This window comes from Bos indicus, chromosome 1 (assembly GCF_029378745.1).
Source record: "Bos indicus isolate NIAB-ARS_2022 breed Sahiwal x Tharparkar chromosome 1, NIAB-ARS_B.indTharparkar_mat_pri_1.0, whole genome shotgun sequence".
In the NCBI taxonomy this organism is placed as follows: Eukaryota; Metazoa; Chordata; class Mammalia; order Artiodactyla; family Bovidae; genus Bos; species Bos indicus.
Genome location: NC_091760.1, coordinates 42,182,067 through 42,206,916, shown reverse-complemented (window position 1 = coordinate 42,206,916; position 24,850 = coordinate 42,182,067). Strand labels below are relative to the sequence as shown.

The 24,850-nt window shown below is 36.9% G+C and overlaps 1 protein-coding gene across 5 annotated transcripts in view; it reads right to left on the bottom strand.

Annotated features, from left to right (window-relative positions):
* Positions 1 to 24,850, bottom strand: part of EPHA6 (EPH receptor A6) — a 1,027,581-nt gene that overhangs the window by 530,120 nt on the left and 472,611 nt on the right. The window contains exon 6 of one of the 5 annotated variants that reach the window (XM_070786812.1): positions 24,324 to 24,443. The exons of the other annotated variants lie outside the window; for them this stretch is intronic. Coding sequence (XP_070642913.1) covers positions 24,394 to 24,443 — 50 coding nt within the window. The 3' untranslated portion in view covers positions 24,324 to 24,393. Of the gene's footprint in view, positions 1 to 24,323; positions 24,444 to 24,850 lie in introns of those variants that run through there. 5 annotated transcript variants of the gene reach the window in all.

The following is a 24,850-nucleotide window of genomic DNA, read 5'->3' as shown; positions in this document are numbered from 1 at the left end:
ACATTTTAAATTCTTTCTTTTCTTTTTTTTTAATCATATTTTACCATACTTTCAGCTCATTCTCACTTCTTTTCCAGGGATTTGTGCAGTAAAACAAGACCAAGGCTAAAAAATATGCTATATAAATAAGGGTCAGTCTTTTTATCTTCACAGCTCAAATAAGTTCAATTTTACAGTCCTCTTTTATGGCACCAATCTACTCAGGCTTTGCCAACTGCTTTTGCATTGGATTTACAAGGTTTTCAAGCAAGAGTCAAAACAAAAGCTAAACAGTTGGAACAAGTTTTGTTCAGTTCAGTTCAGTTCAGTCGCTGAGTCGTGTCTGACTGTTTGAGACCCCATGGACTGCAGCACTCCAGGCCTCCCTGTCCATCACCAACTCCCGGAGTTTAATCAAACTCATGTCCATTGAGTCGGTGATGGCATCCAACCATCTCATCTTCTGTTTTCCCCTTCTCCTCCTGCCTTCAATCTTTTCCAGCATCAGGGTCTTTTCCAATGAGTCAATTCTTTGCATCAGGTGGCCAAAGTATTGGACTTTCAGTTTCAACATCAGTCATTCCAATGAATATTCAGAACTGATTTCCTATAGGATGGACTGGTTGGATCTCCTTGCTGTTCCAGGGACTCTCAAGAGTCTTCTCCAACACCACAGTTCAAAGGCATCAATTCTTCAGCACTCAGCTTTCTTTATAGTCCAACCCTCACATCCATATGGAAGCAATCCTTATTAACTTGGGATGCTAGCATTTTACTTATCTAATTTAATTTTACTTAGTTTTGCATTGAAGGGCTTCCCTCATAGCTCTCTGGTAAAGAATCTGCTTGCAATGCAGGAGACTCCAGTTCGATTCCTGGGTCAGGAAGATCTGCTGGGGAAGGGATGGGCTACCCACTCCAGTATTCTCGGGCTTCCCTTGTGGCTCAGCTGGTAAAGAATCCTCCTGCAATGCGGGAGACCTGGGTATGATCCCTGGGTTGGGAAGATGCCCTGGAGAAGGGAAAGGCTACCCACTCTAGTATTCTGGCATGGAGAATTCCAGGGACTAATACAGTCCATGTGGTTGCAAAGAGTCGAACATGACTGAACAACTTTCACTTTTCACTTTCACTTTGTATTGAAAGTGAAAGTGACTCACTTGTGTCCGACACTTTGCCACTCCAAGAACTATAGCCCACCAGGCTCCTCTGTCTATGGATAACCCCGGCAAGAATACTGGAGTGGGCTGCTGTTTCCTTCTCCAGGTTATTTTTGACCTAAGGATAGAATCCAGGTCTTCTGCATTGCAGGCAGATTCTCTACCTTCTGAGCAACCAGGAAATTGTAGCAACTGGAGAACTATAAAATCTGACCATTTCCCATATTCGTTGACAGAATTTTGTTTAGGTAATATTAAAATTTCTATAATTAACACTATTATATGAATTTATATAAAATTGATCATAATTTCATTTTATCACTAAGATTAAAATGCCTCACTAAACTGTTTTGTGAAACAAAACTAAAAGCCTTAAATACTCTTTTTTACGCCTAATATAAAAAAAAAATTTCCAACTATTCACTTCGAAATTACTTCTAAGTGAAAAAAAAAAATCTATCTTTGAAGAATCCTTCTCCTATCTTCAGATTTCTAGTATGGGAATATTAATCAAATTAAATTACTTTATCTAAGAACATAAAGCTTTATCATCTAGGTCAGCCAAATCCAGCCACTAAGTGTTTTTGTAAATAAAGTTTATCAGCACACAGCCAGTATTCTTTCATTTATGTATTGTCCAGGGCTGCTTTCCTGTTGCAAGGGCAGAGTTTAGTAGTCTAACAGAGAATAAATAGCCTACACAGCCATATAGTTTATGATACTTACTATCTGACTTTTACAGAAAAACATTAGATTGTCAGGGGACAATGAACAGATCTGAAATCTACCTACATAGAATTTTCACATCTTTTATTTGGAAGAAATATTGGAAAATGTCCTGTTTATGTCATGAAAAAGCTTTGGTACAGTACAGAAAACTACAGTGAGGGTCTAATTTCATCAAAATTTCTGGCCAGAATCTGAATGAGAACCAGGAGCTGAATACCCTCAGTTTCATGTCCATCTACCACATTATACCTTCCTCTCAAGCAACATACACCTCACCTTATAGTTTTTCTTCATTAAGCTTTGTGACAGAATTATATCAAAAGAAAGAATTGTACAGAAAATAGCTTTTATATATCATGCAAAATTCTACAACTTAAAGATATTTTTATCTTATATTTTTACAAATATATTAGTAAATGAATTTAAATGCTTAAATTGTTCATTGAAAATTTTCCTTAGTATAACAATGTTAATATCTTTATATATTTTAGTCAGTTCAGTTCAGTTCAGCCACTCAGCCATGTCCGACTCTTTGCGACCCCATGAATTGCAGCACGCCAGGCCTCCCTGTCCATCACCAACTCCCGGAGTTCACTCAGACTCATGTCCATCGAGTCAGTGATGCCATCCAGCCATCTCATCCTCTGTCGTTCCCTTCTCCTCCTGCCCCCAATCCCTCCCAGCATCAGAGTCTTTTCCAATGAGTCAACTCTTCACATGAGGTGGCCAAAGTACTGGAGTTTCAGTTTTAGCATCATTCCTTCCAAAGAAATCCCAGAGCTGATCTCCTTCAGAATGGACTGGTTGGATCTCCTTGCAGTCCAAGGGACTCTCTAGAGTCTTCTTTAACACCACAGTTCAAAAGCATCAATTCTTCGGCGCTCAGCCTTCTTCACAGTCCAACTCTCCGTAAGTTATTACAAAAGAAAAGTGGTCTACCATCACTGCAAACCTTTTTTTGTCTAGGTATACACATCCTGTTTAAACAGGAGGCATTTAGTGAAGCATCACAAAAATTTAACTTAAAAGTACATCCCTGGTCTTTCTGTTCAGTTCCATTGATCTATATTTCTGTTTCTGTGCCAGTACCATAGTGTTTTGGTTACTTTAGCTTTGTAATAGCATAGTACGAAGTAAGGGAGCCTGATTCCACTAGGTCCATTTTTCTTTCTCAAGATTTGGGGTCTTTTTCACTTCCATACAACTTTTTGTTGTTGTTCTAGTTCTGTGAAAAATGACATTGGTAATTTGACAGGGATTGCATTGATCTGTAGATTGCCTTGGGTAAAAGAAAAAAAGATTAATCACATAGTTGTGTTCAGCTCTTTGGTACCCTATGGACTGTAGCCTGCCAGGCTCTCTGTCCGTGGAATTTTCCAAGCAAGAATACTGGAGTGGGTAGCTATTCCCTTATCCAGGGGTTCTTTGCGATACAGGAATTGAACCCAGCTCTCCCACAGTCACCATGGAGGTGGCTCAGATGGTAGGTAAAGAATCTACCTGCAATGTAGGAGACCGGGTTCCATCCCTGGGTTGGAATGATCCCCTGGAGAATGGAGTGGCAACCCACTCCAATATTCTTGTCTAGAGAATTCCATGAAAAGAGAAGCCTGGTGGGCTACAGTCCATGGAGTCACAAATCAGACACATTAGACTGCCTTGGCTAGTAACAATATTGATTCTTACCAGTCCAAGAACATGGTACAGAAGTCGCCTACATGTGAAGAACGAGCTCCGTTCTGAGAGTGCATTCATAGTCTGGTTTGTAAGTCCAACAAAGTTAGCCTAGGTATCCAACTAACACAATTGGCTATATAATACTATATTGTAAAAGGTTTATACTTTTCACAAAAATAATACATAAGAATAAAAAAAAACATTTTAATTCATACAGTACCCTGAAAATTACAGTAATGCAGTACAACTGGCATGCAGGAGATGGCATTGACTGAACAGGCAAGAAGAATTACTGACTAGAGGAGTGAAAGGAGGTGGGAGATGGTAGAGCTGAAGGATCATCAGCAATAGGAGACAGAGGGCAAGTACACCTGATGTTGATGGCACAAGTTCTGGTTTCTTGCTGGATTCAATTCTATCTACCCTCTTGAAACAAAACTATTCAGTGATATTTGGGGACTAGTTCTTTTTTTTTTTTTTTTTTTCATCATAGATGACATGGTAACACTCAATGGCATTATGAATGGCTGCTGAAACCTTTGCGTACCGTTCTACATTAGGGTTTTGTGCCTCAGAAACTAACAGTGCCTCCTTCAGTTCAGTTCAGTTCAGTTCAGTAGCTCAGTTGTGCCCCACGCCTTGCAACCCCATGGACTGTAGCATGCCAGGCCTCCCTGTCCATCACCAATTCCTAGAGTTTACCCAAACTCACCTCCATTGAGTCGGTGATGCCATCAAACCATCTCATCCTTTGTCATCCCCTTCTCCTCCCACCTTCAGTCTTTCTCACCATCAGGGTCTTCTCAAATGAGTCAAATCTTTGCATCAGGTGGCCAAAATATTGGACTTTCAGCTTCATCATCAGTCCTTCCAATGAACACTCAGGACTGATCTCCTTTACAATGGACTGGTTGGACCTCCTTGCAGTCCAAGGGACTCTCCAGAGTCTTCTCCAACACCACAGTTCAAAAGCATCAATTCTTTGGTGCTCAGCTTTCTTTATAGTCCAACTCTCACATCCATACATGACTACTGGAAAAACCATAGCCTTGACTAGACGGACTGTTGTTGGCAAAAATAATGTCTCTGGTTTTTAATATGCTGTCTAGGTTGGTCATAGCTTTTATTCCAAGGAGCAAGTGTCTTTTAATTTCATGGCTGCAGTTACTATCTGCAGTGATTTTCGAGCCCCCCAAAAGTAAAGTCTGTCACTGTTTCCACTGTTTCCCCATCTATTTTCCATGAAGTAATGGGAACAGATGCCATGATCTTAGTTTTCTGAATGTTGAGCTGTAAGCCAACTTTTTCACTCTCCTATTTCATTTTCATCAAGAGGATCTTTAATTTTTCACTTTCTGCTATAAGGGTGGTGTCAGCTGTATATGTGAGGTCATTGATAGGTCTCCCATCAGTCTTAATTCCAGCTTATGCTTCATGCAGCAGGGTATTTTGCATAATGTACTCTGCATATAAGCAGGGTGACAATATACAGACTTGACATACTCCTTTTCCTATTTGGAACCAGTCTGTTGTTCCATGTCCAGTTCTAACTGTTGCTTCCTGATCTGCATACAGGTTTCTCAAGAGGCAGGTCAGGTAGTCTGGTATTCCCATCTCTTTCAGAATTTTCCACAGTTTGTGGTGATCCACACAGTCAAAGGCTTTGGCATAGTCAATAAAGCAGAAATAGATGTTTTTCTGGAACTCTCTTGTTTTTTTGATGATCCATTGGATGTTGGCAATTTAACCTCTGGTTCCTCTGCCTTTTCTAAAACCAGCCTGAACATTGGGAAGTTCACAGTTCATGTATTGTTGAAGCCTGGCTTGGAGAATTTTGAGCATTACTTTGCTAGCCTGTGAGATAAGTGCAATTGTGTGATAGTTTGAGCAATCTTTAGCATTGCCTTTCTTTGGGATTGGAATGAAAAATGACCTATTCCAGTCCTGTTGCCACTGCTGAGTTTTCCTAATTTGCTGGCATATTGAGTGCAGCAATTTCACGGCATTATCTTTTAGGATTTTAAGTAGTTCAACTGGGATTCCATCACCTCCACTAGCTTTGTTCATAGTGATGCTTTCTAAGGCCCACTTGACTTCACATTCCAGGATGTCTGGCTCTACGTGAGTGATCGCACCATCATGATTATCTGGGTCGTGAAGATCTTTTTTTGTACAGTTCTTCTGTGTATTCTTGCCACCTCTTCTTAATATCTTCTGCTTCTGTTAGGTCCATACCATTTCTGTCCTTTATTGAGCCCATCGTTGCATGAAATTCCCCTTTGGTATCTCTAATTTTCTTGAAGATATCTCTAGTCTTTCCCATTCTATTGTTTTTCTCTACGTCTTTGCACTGATCACTGAGGAAGACTTCATATCTCTCCTTGCTATTGTTAGTGCCTCATTAAATAAAAATAATCTTCTTGCCATGTGCTGCATCATAAGTGTCTCCAGTTCTTCAGCTCCTTCTTCTTTTTGTCTTTGTCCACCTTCTCTCTGTGCCTCTAATCCATCAGGCCTTTAGTAAGCGCCTCATGTTGCACAGCCACAGTATTGTACCGTAAAGTACAGAAAAGCACAACCACTTATTGTGGTTGCATGCACATGACAGTTTAAGCAGACATGTGAAATAATTTATGTGATTGGACATGTGAATGCACGTTCACATCCTTGAAAGTTCACAAATTGATAGTTCATGTGTGGGAAACTCCCCGTATATCTTTCTGTTTGTGTTGTTTTCCATTTTTTTTCATCAGCATCTTACAGTTTTTAGAGTACAGCCCTTTGACTCATTGGCAGGTTTATCCCTAGGTATTTTATTCTTTCAGATGTGATGGTAAATGAGATTGTTTCCTTAATTTTTTTATGATCTTTTTTACTGAATAGAAATACAACATATTTCTGCATATTAATTTTGTATCCTGTGACTCTACTGAATTTGTTGATGAGCTTTAGTAGTTTTCTGGTAGTGTCTTTTGGATTTTCTAAGTATAGTAGCCTGTCATCTGCAAATAGTGACAGTTTTACTTCCTTTCCAGATGGGGTTTCTGTTATTTCTTTCTCTTCTCTGACTTCTGTGGCCAAGACTTCCCACTATGCTGAATAAAAGTGGTGAGAGTGGGTATACTTCTCTTCTTCTTGTCCTTAGAGGAAATCCTTTTGGCTTTTTACAACTGAGTACAAGGCTTGCTGTGGGTCTATTGTGTACAGCCTTTATTATGTTATGTTCCCTCTATGTCCACTTTCTGAAGAGTTTTTATAAATGCATTTTGAATTTTATCAAATGCTTTTTCTGCATCTACTGTGATGATCATATGGAACAAGATAAAAAGCCCAGAAATAAACCCATACACCAATGGTCAATCTACAACAAAGGAGGGAAGAATATGCAATGTAGAAACAACCATCTCAGCAACAAGTGGTGCTGGGAATACTGGACAACCACATGCTTAAAAATGCAATTAGAAAATTCTCTAACATCACACAAAAAAATAAACTCAAGATGGATAAAAGTCATAAATGTGAGACTAAATACTATAAAAACTCCTAGAGAAAACATAGGTAGAACACTTTTTGACATATATTACACAAACATTTTTTGGATTCATCACTTAAGAGTAATTAAAATAAAAACAAAAATAAATGAGACCTAATTAAACTTTAAGTTTTTGTACAGCAAATGAAATATAAACATAATGAAAAGACAACTTACAGAATGGGAGAAAAGATTTGCAAGTGATGCAACTGATAAGGGCTTAATTTTCAAACATACAAACAGTTTATATAACTCAACATCAAAACAAAAAAATAATCCAATAAAAAAAACTGGCAGAAGATCTAAATAGACATTTTTACAAAGAAGACTACAGATGGCCAACAGGCACATTAGAAAATGCTCAATGTCACTAATTATTAGAGAAACACAGATCAAAACAACAATGAGATATCACCTCACCCTAGAAAGACTGGCCATCATCAAAAAGTCTACAAATAATAAATGCTGGAGTTTGGAGAAAAGGAAACCCTCCTACACTGTTGTTTAATCACTCAGGTGTGTTCGACTCTTTTGTGATCTTTTTGGGACTGTAGCCCACCAGGCTCCACTGTCTATGAGATTTTCTGGGCAACATTTTGGAGTGGGTTGCTATTTCCTCCTCCGGGGGTAACGTAAATTGGTACAGCCAGTATGGAGACCAGTATGCATGTTCCTTTAAAACTAAAAACAGAGTTACCATATGATCCTGCAATCTCATTCCTGGGCATATATCCAGAGAAAACTCTAATTTGAAAAGATACAGGCATCCAAATTTTTCACTGTAGTGCTATTTACAATAGCAAAGACATGGAAGTAACCTAAATGTCTGTTGGCAGATGAATGGATGAAGAAGAAGTGGTATAAATATAAAATGCAATATCACTCAGTCATAAAAGATAAAAAATAATGTCCTTTGCAGCAACATGCATGGACCTAGAAATTATCATACTAAGTAAGCAAAAGACAAATATCATATTACATCACTTATACATGGGATCTAAAGAAAAAGATACAATAAAATTATTTAAAAAACAGAAAAAGACTCACAGACACAGAAAACAAACTTATGGGTGTTAAAGGGAAAAGGAGGAGAAAGATAAATTGAGGTGTTGGGATTAACATATACACACTGTTGCTGCTGCTGCTAAGTCGCTTCAGTTGTGTCTGACTCCGTGCGACCCCATAGACGGCAGCCTACAAGGCTCCTCCGTCCCTGGGATTCTCCAGGCAAGAACACTGGAGTAGGTTGACATTCCTTCTCTAATGAATGAAAGTGAAAAGTGAAAGTGAAGTCGTTCAGTTGTATCCGACTCTTCAAGACCCCATGGACTGCAGCCTACCAGGCTCCTCTGTCCATGGGATTTTCCAGGCAAGAGTACTGGATTGGGTCGCCATTGCCTTCTCCAACATATACACACTGCTATATATAAAAATAAATAACCAACAAAGACCTGCTATACAGCTTATTGAATTATACTCATTATTTTTAAATAACTTATAAAGGAAAAGACTCTGAAAAATGTGTATGTGTATATATATGTGCATACATATCATATATAATATGTATGTATACATATTATAATCACTATGCTATATACCTGAAACTAGGAAGACACTGTATATCAACTGTACTTCAATAATTTTTTTTAATATTTTAATAAATGAAAATTTAAAAGTGGATCCCTTTATTTAATCATGTTTTCCTTTATTTAACACATTTATGAATATTCCTAGGTGCTAGGCACTGTAGTGCCCTCAGGATACAGTAATGAATTTGATTTATTTCTAACAACAAATCAGGAACCATTTAGAATTGTTATGTCAACACTTTTAAACATTTGTCATTTCGAGTACCTTGAGATGTTTTATAAATCCCCAGAAACACATCTTTAAGCAATTCTCATGATATAGGTATAGTCATTAATAAATATAAATTGATTCTGCTTAGCAATGAATATTGCCTTTTAAAGCAAAATGCTGATTATACAGAGTATTTTAAAATTGACTAAGGTGAAGATGTAAAATAAAATATTAAACTGTAAATATTAGCTAGGTTTGCTATGGAATTTTACATGTACCCTAACATATTCACTTGGACTAATTAGTAAGTGGTTCATAAATTATTACAAACTTATAACTTAAAAATATTCAATATTCAGTTTTTCTTCCATTCATCCATTCAATAAACATATCATGGGTTCCACATATGAGCCAGGTTCTATTCTAGGCACAGAGACTATAGCAAATAAACACGACAGAAGTCCTTGCTTACATGGAGTTCACATGAAAGCTGGTGAAAAACAGAAAATAAATGTTTCAGTAAAATGCAAATGATGATAAGTGTCATGAAAGAAAGAAAGGAAGAGAATGCAGTCAGGGGTGGTGACTACATGAAAAGTTAAAATTTTAACTGAAGTGGTCATGAAAATTCTCTATAACCTAATGCCACTGGAGCAAAGAACTGAAGGAGGTAACAAAAGGACAGAGGCCATGAGGCAAGAATGTACCTGGGGTGTTTGAGCAAAAGCAAAATAGATCTCATGGTTGGGCGGAATGGCTGGAGTTTTGTGAAATATATTTCTTTTGGAGTTGACAATATATGTATATCTGAAGAAGTGTACCAGAGAATAAATGCATTTTAAATTTGAATTCTTTCTTTCTTTATTAAATATATATTTTAATTTTTCTTTTTCTCTGAAGTTTATAAAATGTGCTCTATTATTAAAATACATATATTAATTAATCATATAAATACTTGTTTCAATTTTAAGATTTAACATTTTGAAAGACCTAAGACCACTTTCTATTTGACAATAGACTTCTGTGTTTCAATATCCACCTTTGATATACTGACTCCTTCAATTCAGGCAAGACATTGTAGTGATGGCCAGCAAAGTTCATGTGCTCCGAGGACAGGTCAAAAGTCTCCTGGAGTTTATACGTTTACTGTGGTTGCTCATCATATTTTCTGTAAAGACTAATAAAATGCTATCGATAGCATATTGAAAAGCAGAAACATTACTTTGCCAACATAGGTCTGTCTAGTCAAGGCTATGGTTTTTCCTGTGGTCATGTATGGATGTGAGAGTTGGACTGTGAAGAAGGCTGAGCACTGAAGAATTGATGCTTTTGAACTGTGGTGTTGGAGAAGACTCTTTTTGTTTTTTTAATTTTATTTTTATACTTTACAATATTGTATCAGTTTTGCCAAATGTCGAAATGAATCCGCCACAGGTATACCTGTGTTCCCCATCTTGAACCCTCCTCCTTCCTCCCTCCCCATACCCTCCCTCTGGGTCGTCCCAGTGCACCAGCCCCAAGCATCCAGTACCGTGCATCGAACCTGGACTGGTGACTCATTTCATACATGATATTATACATGTTTTAATGCCATTCTCCCAAATCTCCCCACCCTCTCCCTCTCCCACAGAGTCCATAAGACTGATCTATACATTAGTGTCTCTTTTGCTGTCTCGTACACAGGGTTATTGTTACCATCTTCCTAAATTCCATATATATGCGTTAGTATACTGTATTGGTGTTTTTCTTTCTGGCTTACTTCACTCTGTATAATAGGTTCCAGTTTCATCCATCTCATTAGAACTGATTCAAATGTATTCTTTGTAATGGCTTAGTAATAGTCCATTGTGTATATATACCACAGCTTTCTTATCCATTCATCTGCTGATGGGCATCTAGGTTGCTTCCATGTCCTGGCTATTATAAACAGTGCTGCTATGAACATTGGGGTACACGTGTCTCTTTCCCTTCTGGTTTCCTCAGTGTGTATGCCCAGCAGTGGGATTGCTGGATCATAAGGCAGTTCTATTTCCAGTTTTTTAAGGAATCTCCACACTGTTCTCCATAGTGGCTGTACTAGTTTGCATTCCCACCAACAGTGTAAGAGAGTTCCGTTTTCTCTTGAGAGTCCCTTGGACTGCAAGGAGATTCAACCACTCCTTTCTGAAGGAGATCAGCCCTGGGATTTCTTTGGAAGGAATGATGCTAAAGCTGAAACTCCAGTACTTTGGGCACCTCATGCGAAGAGTTGACTCATTGGAAAAGACTCTGATGCTGGGAGGGATTGGGGGCAGGAGGAGAAGGGGACGACAGAGGATGAGATGGCTGGATGGCATCACTGACTCCATGGACGCGAGTCTGAGTGAACTCCGGGAGTTGGTGATGGACAGGGAGGCCTGACATGCTGCAATTCATGGGGTCGCAAAGAGTTGGACACGACTGAGCGACTGAACTGAACTGAACTGAATCTTTGTATTTAATCTGCATTTTCTGAGTAAGGTATGCTTCTAATTTGCAATAGGTACAGAACAAAATGAATGGTTTGAATAAGTTACAACTAAATAACTAGAGTTTTATAACTACTGCTGCTTACCCTGGGCCCAGGTTTAAAAAGGCAATGTGTCCTAATGTTTAAAGAGCACAGACTTCAGGAACCTGAATACCTGACTACAAACTGTGGTTTGTCCATTTCTTAACTCCATGATACTGATGTTTTACTTAGTCTCTTTTTTTGTGTCAGTTTCCTTGACTGGAAAATGTGTATAATGATACCTTTCTGGGTTGGCTTTTATTATGATTTAAGGACAGTGTCTGACACAATGTTTTTAATGTTATCTCATTAAATGAAAGTTGAACTGCATCCTTCCTAAAACCAATCAGAACTCCAAAGAACAGATTCTGTCTTGAAACACTTTCTCAAACAGTCATAAAATCATCAAGTCAAGTAGGAAATAGCTTAAGAAGATGCTGTCTAACAAATATCTGAAGAGAGAAAGGGCCATGGATTGAAGCCACAAAAAAATACATGAAAGACTATTTAAGAATTTTGTGATTTATAATATCTTTGGGTTTCTAAGGCTGTATTCAGATTAGGTGTAATGGTTCGTTTTTGCATTCTACCATGAGAAAAGTTGACAGACATTCTAATATCTGGCATTCGGTGGTAGAGATTTAGTACCTGAGGTACCTAGTATCTCATCCACCGTGAAGGTAGCAAGATTCTGATTCATACATGAATTAACTTCCTGCTTTGAGACTAGTAAAGCTGTTCTCTGAAGTCTCCTTTTCATATACCTGCCCTCATTTAACCAGATGCATAATAACCCTCACTACCTTCCCTGCTTTTTTCCATGAACTAATCATTATTTATACATCTCTATTTTCTAATATTTCTTCCGGGTATTCTGTTAAGATAAAACACAGCTTTATGATGCCCTTTCCTATCAACACTAGACTATCTGTTTCAAGATAGTAATTAACTTCCTGCTTAACCTGTCACACTTAATTTGAAATTGGGCACACAAGGCTATTAAAAACTGTGGTTGTGGTGTTTGCATCTGGCTGAGACACTAGCCACTGGCAGCCTTGATTTATCACGCTTCATTTAAATTCCTGTGCCAATGATTTTAGTTCTTAAATGCTGTGACTGGCATTTATGGATTTCAAAATCAAAGTGAAACTAAGCTACAGTTAAGAACTCAACAGCTCAGATCGATGAAAAACAGCTTTATAACTGAGCACCCTGCACTTAAATCCTAGGGGCTTGACCAAATAGTGCTTAGTGCTCAGAGATGTTGCTGTGGGAAGACAAGTGTCCTATTTTAATGACTGTTTATAAATCACAATCAAACTATGTGTCTTGTAACAGTGCCATGTAAATTTGCTCCCAGATGGAAACTATTTTTTGCTAAGCCTGTTTCTTTAAAAGAACAACTCCCTAAAAGTAAGCTTCTCCTGACAAATCTCATCTTTGACATTCAAATCTTTTTTATCCAACATTGCTCATGTTTGAAGAAGTAGAATATAACATTGCTACTAAGACCTTTTCCATAATACTGCATGAAAATTGCTTCCTAAATTGAATGAGCTTAATTCTATAACTTTCTTATTAAAGGCTGACTGTGGTGCAAATTTTGATTCACTGAAAGCTTCTTCAGATATGAACATGGAGAATTAGGCTTTTTCTACAACTCTGTCAGAAACAAACTGTGAAAATTTGTTCCTCCTGCACGGCTTCATAATTTCAAAGCTCAACCCTTCTTATATGTTCAGTCCAAATGTTCTTCCTTTTATATTAAAGCTCCTCCACAAAGTACTCCAGCTCAGTTAAGCATCTCTCCTCTGAACTAAAGTATTCACATCTGATTCTTATAACTTGAATGCTTAAATTAAAAATATGCTTTTTATTTTTCGCTCGCCTTTTTCATTCTGCTAAACTTGTCTCCCCAGTTACAGTAAATAAGGTATTTGAGGAAGCCACACTAATTTCTCCCTTCCTTATCAATACTACATGATAAGCCACTGTACTGATCATGTATTCAGTTCACTTCAGTTCAGTCACTCAGTCGTGTCCGACTCTTTGTGACCCCATGAATCGCAGCACACCAGGCCTCCCTGTCCATCACTAACTCCCCGAGTTCACTCAAACTCATGTCCACTGAGTCGGTGATGCCATCCAGCCATCTCATCCTCTGTCGTCCCCTTCTCCTCCTGCCCTCAGTCCCTTCTAGCATCAGAGTCTTTTCCAATGAGTCAGCTCTTCGCATGAGGTGGCCAAAGTATTGGAGATTCAGCTTTAGCATCAGTCCCTCCAAAGAACATCAAGGACTGATCTCCTTCAGAATGGACTGGCTGGATCCTCCTTGCAGTCCAAGGGACTCTTCAGAGTCTTCTCCAACACCACAGTTCAAAAGCATCAATTCTTCGGCACTCAGCTTTCTTCACAGTCCAACTCTCACATCCATACATGACTACTGGAAAAACCATAGGCTTGACTAGACAGACCTTTGTTGACAAGTAATGTCTCTGCTTTTGAATATGCTATCTAGGTTGGTCATAACTTTCCTTCCAAGGAGTAAGCGTCCTTTAATTTCATGGCTGCAATCACCATCTGCAATGATTTTGGAGCCCACAAAAATGAAGTCTGACACTGTCTCCACTGTTTCCCCATCTATTTCCCATGAAGTGATGGAACCGCATGCCATGATCTTCGTTTTCTGAATGTTGAGCTTTAAGCCAACTTTTTCACTCTCCACTTTCACTTTCATCAAGAGGCTTTTGAGTTCCTCTTCACTTTCTGCCATAAGGGTGGTGTCATCTGCATATCTGAGTTTATTGATATTTCTCCTGGCAATCTTGATTCCAGCTTGTGCTTCTTCCAGCCCAGCGTTTCTCATGATGTACTCTGCATATAAGTTAAATAAACAGGGTGACAATATACAGCCTTGACGAACTCCTTTTCCTATTTGGAACCAGTCTGTTGTTCCATGTCCAGTTCTAACTGTTGCTTCCTGACCTGCATACAGGTTTCTGAAGAGGCAGATCAGGTGGTCTGGTATTCCCATCTCTTTCAGAATTTTCCACAGTTTATTGTGATCCACACAATCAAAGGCTTTGGCATAGTCAATAAAGCAGAAATAGAAGTGGAACTCTCTTCCTTTTTCCATGATCCAGTGGATATTGGCAATTTGATCTCTGGTTCCTCTGCCTTTTCTAAAACCAGCTTGAACATGTGGAAGTTCATGGTACACGTTTTGCTGAAGCGTGGTTTGGATAATTTTGAGCATTACTTTACTAGTGCTTAATAAATGTTTGCTCACTTATTTATTAAAAAATGTATTTATAGAGCTTTATACCTAGTAATCTTCAATGCTCCAGGGATAGAGTGATGTGTGTTCAGTCGTTTAGACGATTTTACTAGGTAAATGACAGAGATGCCACTCTGTTACCAGTACCTATTTAAGTTCTTAGAATGATCATTAGGTGATAATGATGCTTATTCCTAGTACTGTCTCTACATGTTTTGGTAACATCATGTAATACAAACCTGGTAAAGTAATAACAGAAGAGAGTTCATAGGAGACATTGAAGATGGTGCTACCTAAGCATGGCTTTGGAGCTGAATCCTAGAATGCCCTCCCTTTGTCTCACTTTGAGGAAAAAAAAGGTTTTGAGTCACCTTCCCTTCTTATTGCCCTCTTACTGCAGAAGGACAGCAATGGTCAATGAAGTAATTATACAGGTACAAAAGAACTAATCATTAAAACTGTTCTCCTGTTAACTTTGTATATGTGTGCTCAGTTGTGTTGAACTCTTTGTGACCCCATGGACTGTAGCCTGCCAGGCTCCTCTGTTTATAGGATTTCCTAGCAAGAATACTGGAGGGGTTGCCATTTTCTACTCCAGGAAATCTTTCTGACCCAGAGATCAAACCCACGTCTCTTGCATCTTCTGCAATGACAGGCAGATTCTTTACCACTGCACCATCTGGGAAGCCCAGGATAGATTGAACTGATCAATAAAATATGTGGAAAACTTTAGCCCTCCTGGAGCTTAAGGGCTTCCCTTGTGGCTTAGCTGGTAAAGAATCTGCCTGCAATGCAGGAGATCTGGGTTTGATCTCTGGGTTGGGAAGATGCCCTAGAGAAAAGAAAGGCTACCCACTCCAGTATTCTGGCCTAGAGAATTCCATGGACTGTATAGTCCATGCAGTTGTAAAGAGTCAGACACAATTGAGCGACTTGCAGTTTTCCAGAAGCTTAAAATCTATTATTGAAAGATTAAATTATATTTGGAATTTATTACATCAAGGAAACAAGTGACAGAATAAGGAACACATACAAATCAGTTTGAAGAGTTACTTAGGTACAATCGTGAGAAATGATAAAAGCAAAGGGTAAACCAAAAAACTCAAACAAATAAAAAAAAAGGAAGCTGAAAGTGGCAGAGACCGTAACGTGGGGAAAAAAATGGGAAGAAGGGAGAAGAGGGGATGACACTTATATTTCTGTTTAAACCATATAAAATTTAATCTAATTACAGTCACATTTCTAATTATATATGAGAAGGAAATGACAAACCACTGCAGTATTCTTGCCTGGAAAATCCAATAGACAGAGTTGCCTGGTAGGCTACAGTTCATGGGTTGCAAGAGTCAGACACAACTTAGTGACTAAATCACCACCACCCCATATACTATGTATCTATCTATCTATCTAGATATGTATATTCCAAAAAATAGAATATTTATTTCTTTTTGCTGAGAATAAGGTAATATGGGCTTGAATATGGGATGAAATATTACGGAGATACTTCTTTATGTCCAAAAACAATCGCACAAATTGAAGTCACCATGGAAAACTAACAATAATACTGCAAAATATAGGGTAAGACCTATAGAAAGAGCTGTATACATGGAAAATTACAATGAGATTTTTTTATGGAGTAGGTTTCCTTTCAGTTGAGGTGTCAAATTTATAAATTATGTTATTTTCATATTTTTATTATGTAAATTCTTTGGAATTATATAGACATGTTTTAAAATATTAAAAGACCATGCACATAGAATGTTCATATTACTCAATGCAATTACTGAATATTATAATGCTCATCATGCTATCCAATGTAATAGACTTATTTTGCAGATGAAGAATCTGAGGTTCAGAAAGATTAAATATCTTGCCTGAATTTACACAGCTGGACAGTAGCAGTTTAGGGACTAGAACTCAGAGTTGATCAGATTCTTCCCAGCTAAACTATGACTAAACTATGGACATTTAAAGAGAATTTAAAAAATGACATGATGAGCTATAAATTCATGAGAATGCAGATGGTAAATAGCAGGATAAAGTATGTACAGAGGATATGAAATTTAAGGCCCTGGAGATCCATAACACCAGACTATAATCCCTCCTGTATATTTCCAGTACATTCTTGTTTATGCTATGCTACATCACTTCAGTCGTGTCCGACTTTGTGTGACCCCATAGACGGCAGCCCACCAGGCTCCCCTGTCCCTGGGATTCTCCAGGCAAGAACACTGGAGTGGGTTGCCATTTCCTTCTCCAATGCATGAAAGTGAAAAGTGAAAGTGAAGTTGCTCAGTCCGGTCCGCTCTTAGCGACCCCATGGACTGCAGCCTACCAGGCTCCTCCATCCATGGGATTTTCCAGGCAAGAGTACTGGAGTGGGGTGCCATTGCCTTCTTGTTTAGGTTGACACAACTGAACATTACGCCTTCTGTAGTTTTGTTTCAGAATGATGAGCCTGTGAACAAAATGCTTATTGTTGATATATCCTAAGTGAGCACTTCATGATTAAGGGGCAAAAGGATCAGGGTATTAAATCTTTAAAAGGTTCACTTTATGTATGGTAAAAATTTGTGTGTATTTATATACACCCATACACTTAATTTACCTACTTCTTTAGTAAATATTTGGGCTTCTCTGGTGGCTCAGAGTAAGGTGGGAGACCTAGGTTTGATCCCTGAGTTGGGAAGATTCCCTAGAGAAGGAAATGGCAACCCACTCCAATATTCCTGCCTGGAGAATCCCATGGATGAAGAAGCCTGGTGGGCTACAGTCCACAGGGTCCCAAAGAGTTGGCGGACATGACAGAGAGACTTCACTTTCACTTACTTTAGTAAATATTTAATGTATAGATTTTATGTGAAATGTGCAATGTTACACCTTGGCATATATTTATGGAGAAACCAATAGAAAAAAATTACATGCAATGGAAATGAAGAGCATGGTAATTATGGTAAGAGGGTAAATATAAGGAGCTATAATAGGATAATCAGGGCCTGATCATGGAGGAGCTCACAAGTCACTTTAGAGAACTAAACAGTCATAGACCCACCCCACAGAGAGAAACAGTGCCAACATTAGAAAATGTTGCTATTCATTTTCTTATGATTACACGTGTGCACTAGTTGTTTACATACTTGGATGATGATGTATACAGAGTTTCAGGGCCTGCAGTCCTTACAATACTGTCAGCATTATTCTCATTCACTAAACTTAATATTCTGCCTTATGGGCATAGTACATTTGTTGACTATTTATTCTTGGTAATTTAGGATATTTACACATTTCATTATTATACTTAATGCATGATTATACACCCATATACTATTTCTATATGTTTTATCTTTCTTAAGATACTAATATCAGTCAGTTCAGTTGCTCATTCATGTCCAGCTCTTTGCAACCCCATGAACTGCAGCACACCAGGCCTCCCTGTACATCACCAACTCCTGGAGTTCACTCAAACTCATGTCCATTGAGTCAGTGATGCCATCCAACCATCTCATCCTCTGTCATCCCCTTCTCCTCCCGCATTCAATCTTTCCTAGCATCGAGTCTTTCAAATGAGTCAGTTCTTTGCATCAGATGGCCAAAGTATTGGAGCTTCAGCTTCCATATCAGATATTAATATACCTAGTGTATTAAAAGGACATAGTAATTTTAAGGTACTGGAAGCACATTGCCATATAATTTTGTAGTTTTCCTATAGTGATATGGAGTTCTTACCAAATTATATTCTAAGCTGACATAATTATTACCATTTACCAAAGAAAATCTTAGGAAAAAAAAGTCCAACTTAATTACAAGAAAATTACCTATCATTGTTTAAATTTTCATTTGTCTGAAATTTAGCAAGAATTAAATTATTTCTTTTTTCAGCAGTGCTCCATGGTGTGTGGGATCTTAGTTTCCCAGCCAGGGATCAAACTTGCCCCCCTGCACTAAAAGATCGGGAAGTCTTAACCACTGGACTGCCAGGGAAAACTCAAGATTGAAATTCTTTTTTAATGAATATTAGGTAATAGTATCTCTTCTAAGTAAGGATTGACAGCTCATCCTTTGCCCATTTTCAGTTCAGTCACTCAGTCGTGTCCGACTCTTTGCGATCCCATTAACTGCAGCACGCCAGGCTTCCCTGTCCATCACCAACTCCTGGAGCCTACTCAAACTCATGTCCATCGTGTCAGTGATGCCATTCAACCATCTCATCCTCTGTCATCCCCTTCTCCGCCCACCTACAATCTTTCCTAGGGTCTTTTCGAATGAGTCGGTTCTTTGCATCAGGTGGCCAAACTACATTTTACCATGGTCTGTTCTTCACATGGACTTCCCTGGTGGCTCAGACAATAAAGTATCTGCCTACAATGTAAGAGACCTGGGTTTGATCCCTGGGTCAGGAATATCCTCTGGAGAACTAGCTACTCACTCCAGTATTCTTTCCTAGAAAATTCCATGGACAGAGGAGACTGGTGGGTTACAGTCCATAGGGTCACAAAGAACTGAATATGACTGAATGACTAACAAATATTTTATCATTTTAATTCTTCACTTGTATCTTACCTAGCTTGTTACTTTTTATCATTTTATTTATAAAGACTTTGATATATGAAATCTCTATTAAACTCATCTGTTATTTGCTTTGTAATTTATTTTTATATGATTCTCTATTCATCTATACTTAATTTTTTTAAGATGTTATGCTTGTATTTACTTGGTTAATAACTTGGGATTTATTTCAGGGTATTTTCTTAGTTGAAAATTAACTTTAAATATTTTAAACAATAATTTTCCCTCAAAACATTTTATTCAATGATTTATAATTTTCCTATTGATCTTAGATGTGTTCTTTATCCTATATTAAATTTCTCTGTATATTAAGAACTTTTTTTCAAGGCTCTTTTGTTCCTTTAACCAGAAACTGTTTCTATCTTCTCTATGGAAATATAAATTAATTCCTAAAATATGAGCTAATTATTCATTAGTTGATTTTGATTAAATATACTTCTGTTTTAAGTGATACACCTGAGAATAATTTTGAAGAAAAAGCCATATACAAATGGAACAGCATGACATTTTTCATTTATATAAAACCTTCATTATCTAGCAACCAATATTTTTCATATAAAAGTACAATGCAGTGAACTTATAGATAGTATTATGAAAACTTGATACCACACTTTCTAAGAAAAGTTTTTACAGAGAAAATTAAGCAAAATTTTAGTGATGAAATTAAATCACAAGAAAAGTAATTAGTTCTTGAAAATGAAAATATGAAAATAAAGGGTTTTATGCAAAATCCAGCTCAGAAATAGAACCTGTATGCCATGTTTATGTGCTAAGTTTACAGAATGTGAGGTTTTGCTTGGTTTCTTTAAATGTCAAACATATGTAGTCTTCTTAGTTGTCAAATAATTAAGTAAAAATGATTTTTGTGTCTTTTGACCTTAAAATTAGAGTTATAAGTTAATATCCAAAAATACATAAACAGCTCACATAAATCAACATCAAAAAATAAACAACTCGATTAAAAAAATGAGCAGAAGACTTGAATAGACATTTTCCATAACAGGATATGCAGATGACTAATAGGCACATGAAAAGACATTCAATGTCACAAATCATCAGGGAACTGAAAATCAAAACCAGAATAAGATATCATCTCACACCTGTCAATCACTGTCCTCAAAAAGAACACAAATACAAAATGTTGGTGAGGATGTGGAGAAAACGGAACACATATACCCTGCTAGGGGGAATGTAAATAGGTTTAGCCACTGAAGAAAACAGCATGGAGGTTTCTCAAAAAAGTAAAAATAGGCCTACCATACGACCCAGCAATTCCAATCACAGGTAAAAAGAAAGAAATTTACACGCATCCCAATGTTCAAAACAGACCTATTTATAGTTGCCAAGATATAGAGGCAACCTAAATAAAATTTTGCCATTTGCAAAAGCATGGATGGACTTGGAGGATTTTATGGTAACAGAAATGTCAGACAAAGATAAACCCAAAGATAAATACCATCAAGTATCTGCCTGCAATGTAAGAGACCCGGGTTCGATCCCTGGGTCAGGAATATCCCTCGGAGAATGTGCTACCCACTCCAGTATTCTTCCCTAGAAAATTCCATGGACAGAGGAGCCTGGTGGGCTACTGTGCATGGGGTCACAAAGAGTTGGACATGACTGATTCTACATGATGATACATGTAGAATCTAAAAAATTGCAACTAATGAATATAACAAAAAGAAACAGACTAATAGAGAACAAATTAGTGGTTACCAATGGGGAGGAGACAGGTGGGGAGGTGCAATATAAGGGTAGGGGATTAAAAGGTATGAACTATTATGCATAAAAAAGCTACAAGGATAAGCACAGGGGATATAGCCAGTAAATTTTACCATATTATACCATACCAGTATATTTTACCATAACTATAAATGGAGCATAATAACCTTTAAAATTGTTATCATTATATTATATAACTAACATTAATATATAGCATTGCACATACTATACATAAATAAAAAAATAACACTATAATTTTCCCTACAAAATCAAGTTCCTATTAGGGTAACTCTTCCCATACTCTACCTCTGGTGCCTCACAATGGACTTAAGTTACATGAAGGCAAGTATATGACTTCATGCCCACCTCTGAAACTGTGAGCTACCACAAAGGAGGAAAAATAAAACTATGGAAGTAGAAAATAAATTTTAAATTAATAACAGAAATGAAAAATTGGGACATTTGTAGAGAAGAGCTTAGAGAACGATAGTTCTAGATCATAGTACAAAAATGATGAGTTTGTCTTAAAAGATCATTAAAACTTTAATTCTTAATATGTAAAGAAAATAGACATATCAAGGACGTATCATTAAAAAAAGGTCTATCATAATTTAATGCATTTAGGTTACTTCTTGCATTTCACCTAGCATTATGAATTCCTTTTTTATTCAGAAAATTAGAGTAAAAATTACATTATATAAAATTTTAAAAAATCTCCAATATATAAATAAAGTAATCTAACTAGAATGTTTACTGATGGTTTCCTATCTTAAATAAAGTGTTATGATGCAGAGAAAGAGACCGTCTAGCTCTTGAAGTGCAACTTATTTTTTTGTATTTTCTTCTTTAATAGGCTAATAGGCAGAGGGAAGATTTTAGGCAAAATTCATGAAAGACAGGCTTCCCAGGTGATGCCAATGGTAACGATCTAGCATGGCAATGTCGGAGACGTAAGAGATGAGGGTTCAGATCCCTGGATCGGGAAGATCTCCTGGAAGAGGGCACGGCAACTTATTCTAGTATTCTTGCCTGCAGAATTCCATGGACAGGGGAGCTTGGAGGGCTACAGTCCAGGGGGTCACAAAAGAGTAGGACATGACTGAAGCAACTTAGCACGCATACACAAAGAAGACCATCCTAAAAGAGTCAGTGAAAATATACAAGAAAATTGGAATTATTGCTTAGATATATTTGAAATGGGATAAAAATGGCATTTATTTGTAACATAAAATATATTTATACAAATAGTATAACATTTATAAATTCATCTTGACTGAAGACATGTAGCTGAATTATACATTCTCTTGAGATTCTTTAAGGCATATGAAAATTGTCACCTTATAAGTATATAATATGGGCTGGCAGCAGTTAGGGTAATAAAATTCAGATGGTGGAAAATATTTTAGGACATAATTTTACATGTCAGTTATCTTTAAATTTAAAAATATAATTAAGTAGTACTTCAAATAGAGTTTAATTGTTCTGCTCTTAATACAACTATCTCACATCTTGAAAAACAGCTAAATAAAAACCAACTCAAAACTGTTCAGCACATTTCTTATAACAACAGAAAGAGGAACCTAGTCCCAATTTCTAGGAATCTAAATGGTCAAATCATATCTACAACTGACCACCATGGTTATCTTGAAGAAAAGTAATCAAAAAACTTTAAAATATAAAATTATAAGATAGGACATAAATATCAAGCCTATCAAAATATAATTCAAACTCATAGAAAGTAGTCGATTATTCACTATTTATATAAAGAAGCCTTGAAACAGGAAGTCAAGAGAGGACATCAATTCACACAGAATTTTTGTAAAGTAAAGGGTAATCATATCTTAGAGATATAGCGAATCAGCAGAAGAGTAAAATAAGCTGTTTAAAGACAAAACAAAACAGAATGACCAGGATATGTCTATCCACATATTATAGATACATTTATTATCCTTGGAATATTATTTATTTGCTTTAATGAGATATTACTTAAGATATGAGCTAGATAAGAATTTGAAAAAAATGAATACAAGTAATTCAGTGAGCCAAGCTATAATTATTTTGAAGGAAAAAAGCACGTTTTTGTCTTAGGGTACACTTTAGAAGTGACTTAGTACAATATAGAGCTATGGAATTTATATTTAGGTCTATTAGAATTGCAAAATAATTAGAACAGCTTTAGGCAAATTATGGAGCCATCTTTCAATTTTTTTTTGTTTTTTATCTTTTATAACTAAAAGCTTTGCTTACTGTATGACAGAATAAATATATGGTCAAACATCTAGTCTCTCTTTCATAGAAATAGAAAAATGAAATGTCAATATTTACCACCTATCACATCACTATTTTATCATTTATTACTTTATACATATTTTAAGGACTTGCATGCTAAGTAATATTTTAGGCACTCAGTATTCAAAAATGTATACTGAATCAGATATATGCTTAATTTTATCTTTTTTTTTTAGTTAAGCTCTAAAGAATTTTAAGGAATGAAAGACTGCTCCGTAGTAGACACCACATTTCAAACATTCTAACACGCGCTTGCTTTTCACTACATGGCACACATCACAGTACTTGGCACATCACAGTTACTGAACATAGTTGTTTTCTGACTAACATATAGAGGTAAATGGGAAAAACAATGACATCACTATTTTGTAAAATGCGTTCAGGATAGATTTCAAGAGTCTGCTTGACTTTTTCGGCTGCATGGTTCTATAATCCTGCTTAGAGTATAATGCTTGGCTACTGCCATCTTGAAATTCTTAATAATTTTATCTTTAATTCATATTTTGTAAGCAAAGTCTGATGGGGCAACTGGGAGCTTGACACTCTGGCTTTCTCATTCATCCCATGCAGGCAGCCAACAGTTTCTGGCAAGGAGATTTAAAGACCTTTAGAGTTCTCCCTTGCACTCTGGGTTGGGAAGCCCTGGGAATCTGGAGGTGTCATCAATCTCCCTACAACTATCCCTGTGCAGAGGGAAGGTCTCTGGACTGGATCAGTGCCTGGGGACACCCTTCCTAATTCTTTCCAAGGTTTTGAGTCTGTCTTATATTTGTCTGTCCTGGTCTGCTTGAGATACCGTTGGGGACTGGAGATACCAAATGGTGCAGGACTTTAGGAAAAAAACTGTGCTGTACTCTGACTTCACATGAGTTAGATGCTCTTATCTTTACATTTAAAAGTAGCATTGAGCAATATAAAGATGAATGGTAAAGTTTACGCTAGTAATTTGAAATTTACTTTTTCTTTACTTGGACATTAAATGGCAAATAAAAAAGTACCATGACAAGTTGAGAGAGAGAGAGAAATTGCAGAAGGAAAAAGCTTTATATTTTAGTACCTTTAATGGCCCTTTTTTTCCCCTGCTTTTTGAACAAAGGGTCCTGCAGTTTCATTTTTCACTGGGCATCACAAATTATGTAGCTGGAACTGACTGTTTTAGAATCCAAACCAAATAGAAAAGTGCTGAGGAATACATGGAAGAAAAAAAAAACTACTTAAACACGTTATATGGAATTTCAGTGTGATTAAAAGGTCAGCAATTAGTTTTCAATCTTTACAAACTATTTATTAAATATTAGACACTTCACATTTTAACTAATTTATCAGAATATTCTATCAAACTTGAAAGTCTTTTAGTTTCACTTTTACACATTATTTTTAAAAAATATTTATTAATATTTACTTTGAAATAAAAAGGACTTTTAGAAAATATCCCTTCCCCCAAACGAAAATCTATTTTTTAAGAGTAACTACATTTGAATCAATAATCCAGTTATCCAAATCAGTCAGTCTGTTATGCAGGCAGTTAAGTTAATGGAGTTAAATTGGCATCCCTTTTTAAAACAAAGAATTGCATTGAAAATGAGCAA